This window comes from Streptopelia decaocto (genome assembly GCF_964273445.1).
Source record: "Streptopelia decaocto genome assembly, chromosome: 23".
Classification (NCBI taxonomy): Eukaryota; Metazoa; Chordata; class Aves; order Columbiformes; family Columbidae; genus Streptopelia; species Streptopelia decaocto.
The window spans coordinates 504,206-506,694 of record NC_138678.1 but is presented as its reverse complement, the minus strand read 5'-3'; the positions used below and the strand labels follow the sequence as shown (position 1 = coordinate 506,694).

Genomic DNA, 2,489 nt, shown 5'->3' with positions numbered 1-2,489 from the left:
CAACGGTGAGCTGGGTTGGGGACCCCCCCATCCTGCCCGTGGGGCTCAGGCTGATGGTGTCACCTCTTTGCTCCCCAGAGACAAAGAAGTGCGGGGACCTGCCGGGGCGCACAGCGGAGCACCGGGTGCTGGCGAACCCCATGGAGGACCTGGTGGGACGGCACCAGCCGTGGGCTCACGAGGCTTTCCACCAGTACCGCAGGCAGCTGGGGCGGCGATATGGCTCTGCACGGGAGCTGGAGCACAGGCAGAGCATCTTTGTGCACAACATGAGGTACGGGGGATGCCAACCCCCCTGGGTGAATCATGGAGTAGTTTGGGTTGAAGGGACCTTCCCAGCTCCCCCAGTGCCCCCCTGCCATGACAGGGACATCTTCACCAGCTCAGGGTGCTCAGAGCCCCGTCCAGCCTGGCCTGGGATGTCTCAGGGATGGTTCATCCACCACCTCTCTGGGGAACCCGGGCCAGTGTTTTACCAGCCCTGTCCCTGCGGAGCTGCATCTCTGCTGCGGTTGGTCGTGGCTGATGCCGTCTCCGCCACGGCAGGTTCGTGCACTCTCGGAACCGCGCCGCGCTCTCCTACACGCTGGCGCTGAACCACCTGGCCGACCGCACGCCCCAGGAACTGGCCGCCCTGCGGGGCCGCCGGCGCAGCGGGGACCCCAACAACGGGCAGCCCTTCCCCAGCGAGCTCTACAGCGGCCTCATCCTGCCCGAGAGCCTGGACTGGCGCATGTACGGTAGGTGCGGGCTCTGGGGGTCTCACCGCTGGGGTGGTGTGAGCCTGCGGTGCAGGGGTGCGAGCGCTCCCCGTCCCGGCCAGCGCAAAGTCCGAGCGAGCTGCCCCGCTCTCCATCACCCCCGCCCGCCCGCGTCCCCCGGGGCCAGCGCGGCCTCTCAGCCCCCCCGCTGTCCCAGGCGCCGTGACCCCCGTGAAGGACCAGGCCGTCTGCGGGTCCTGCTGGAGCTTCGCTACGGCGGGTGCCATGGAGGGCGCCCTGTTCCTCAAGGTGAGCGCAGGGACGGCCGGGGCGCCGGGTGATGCCCGGCCCCGGCCCTGCAGCGTGTGTCCCCCCAGACCGGCGTGCTGACCCCCCTGTCCCAACAAGTCCTCATCGACTGCGCCTGGGGCTTCGGGAACTACGGCTGTGACGGCGGTGAGGAGTGGCGAGCCTACGAGTGGATCAAGAAACACGGCGGCATCGCCACCACCGAGTCCTATGGCACCTACAAGGGGCAGGTGCGGGTGGCCATGTGTCCTTGCCAGGGTCCCCCAGGTTTGGGGATGGCTTTAAAGCCACTGTGGGGCCAATCAGGATGGGTCAGAGGTGCTAGCAGGCGCTGGGGATGGGGATGCCACCTGAGACAGGGATGTCACTTCCAAGGCACCAGGCTCACTGTGGTTCAAAGCACAGCCTGAAAACAAACCCCAGGGCTCATCTGGGTGTTTTCATCACTGTGTGCCTCAGTTTCTCTTCTTGCAAAACAGGGACAAGGCTCCTCCACCCATGGGTGGTGACATCAGTCCCTCTGTGCCCCTGGGGGCAGGGATGGAGCAGGGTGGCCTGGGGACAGGGACATGGCTGCAAGGCATGGGCAACAGCCCCCCAGGTCTCTGCGCTGTGTGCAGGTGGTGCTGTGTCCTTGCAGCAACTGGGAAAACGTCCCCAGCATGGTGGGTGAGGGAGGACAGGGGGACCAGAGCCAGGATGCTGTCACAGCCCCCCGTCCGCGATCACTCCCTGCATTGGGGGCTCTGGATGACACAGTGTCCCCTCTCCTTGGGTGCCACAGAATGGCTTGTGCCACTACAACCAGTCTGAGATGCTGGCCAAGATCACAGGCTACGTCAACGTCACCTCAGGCAACATCACAGCGCTCAAAGCTGCCATCTACAAGCACGGCCCCGTGGCCGTCAGCATCGACGCCTCCCACAAGACCTTCTCCTTCTACTCCAACGGCATCTACTATGAGCCCAAATGCGGTGAGCCGGGTGGCACGGGGGACATGGGGAGATGCCAGGACACCCGAGATCTCCTCGTTGTTGAGCGGGCATGCAAGAGGCAACCAGCCCCGGGCGCAGGGGTGATGCTCTCTGAGCAGGGATGCTCTCCAGCCAAAAACCATCTCCTGTGTTTGTTCCCTGCAGCAAACAAGTCAGGATCGCTGGACCACGCGGTTCTGGCCGTGGGCTACGGAGTCCTGCAGGGAGAGACCTACTGGCTCATCAAGAACTCCTGGTCCACATACTGGGGCAACGACGGCTACATCCTCATGGCCATGAGGGACAACAACTGCGGTGTGGCCACCGAAGCCACTTACCCCATCCTGGCCTGAAGAATCTCTTGGCTCTGCGGGGACAGCCCTTGGTGATGGTCTCAGCGCCCACCCCTGGACCAGCCCCTTTGGTGGGACACGTTGCGCAGGAGGATGCTGGGGACGTGGTGGGACAGGGCCGCAGGGACCCAGCTGTGAGTTTGCTAATAAAC

At 64.7% G+C, this 2,489-nt stretch overlaps 1 protein-coding gene across 1 annotated transcript in view; it reads left to right on the top strand.

Annotated features, from left to right (window-relative positions):
• LOC309449433 (procathepsin L-like) overlaps window positions 1–2,489 on the top strand; it is a gene marked incomplete at its 5' end in the record, with an annotated part of 3,264 nt that extends 775 nt beyond the window's left edge. Inside the window, 6 exons of the mRNA XM_082071550.1 lie at window positions 79–274; window positions 547–740; window positions 919–1,010; window positions 1,079–1,240; window positions 1,795–1,984; window positions 2,150–2,489. Coding sequence (XP_081927676.1) covers window positions 79–274; window positions 547–740; window positions 919–1,010; window positions 1,079–1,240; window positions 1,795–1,984; window positions 2,150–2,337 — 1,022 coding nt within the window. The 3' untranslated portion in view covers window positions 2,338–2,489. The remainder of the gene's footprint in view (window positions 1–78; window positions 275–546; window positions 741–918; window positions 1,011–1,078; window positions 1,241–1,794; window positions 1,985–2,149) is intronic.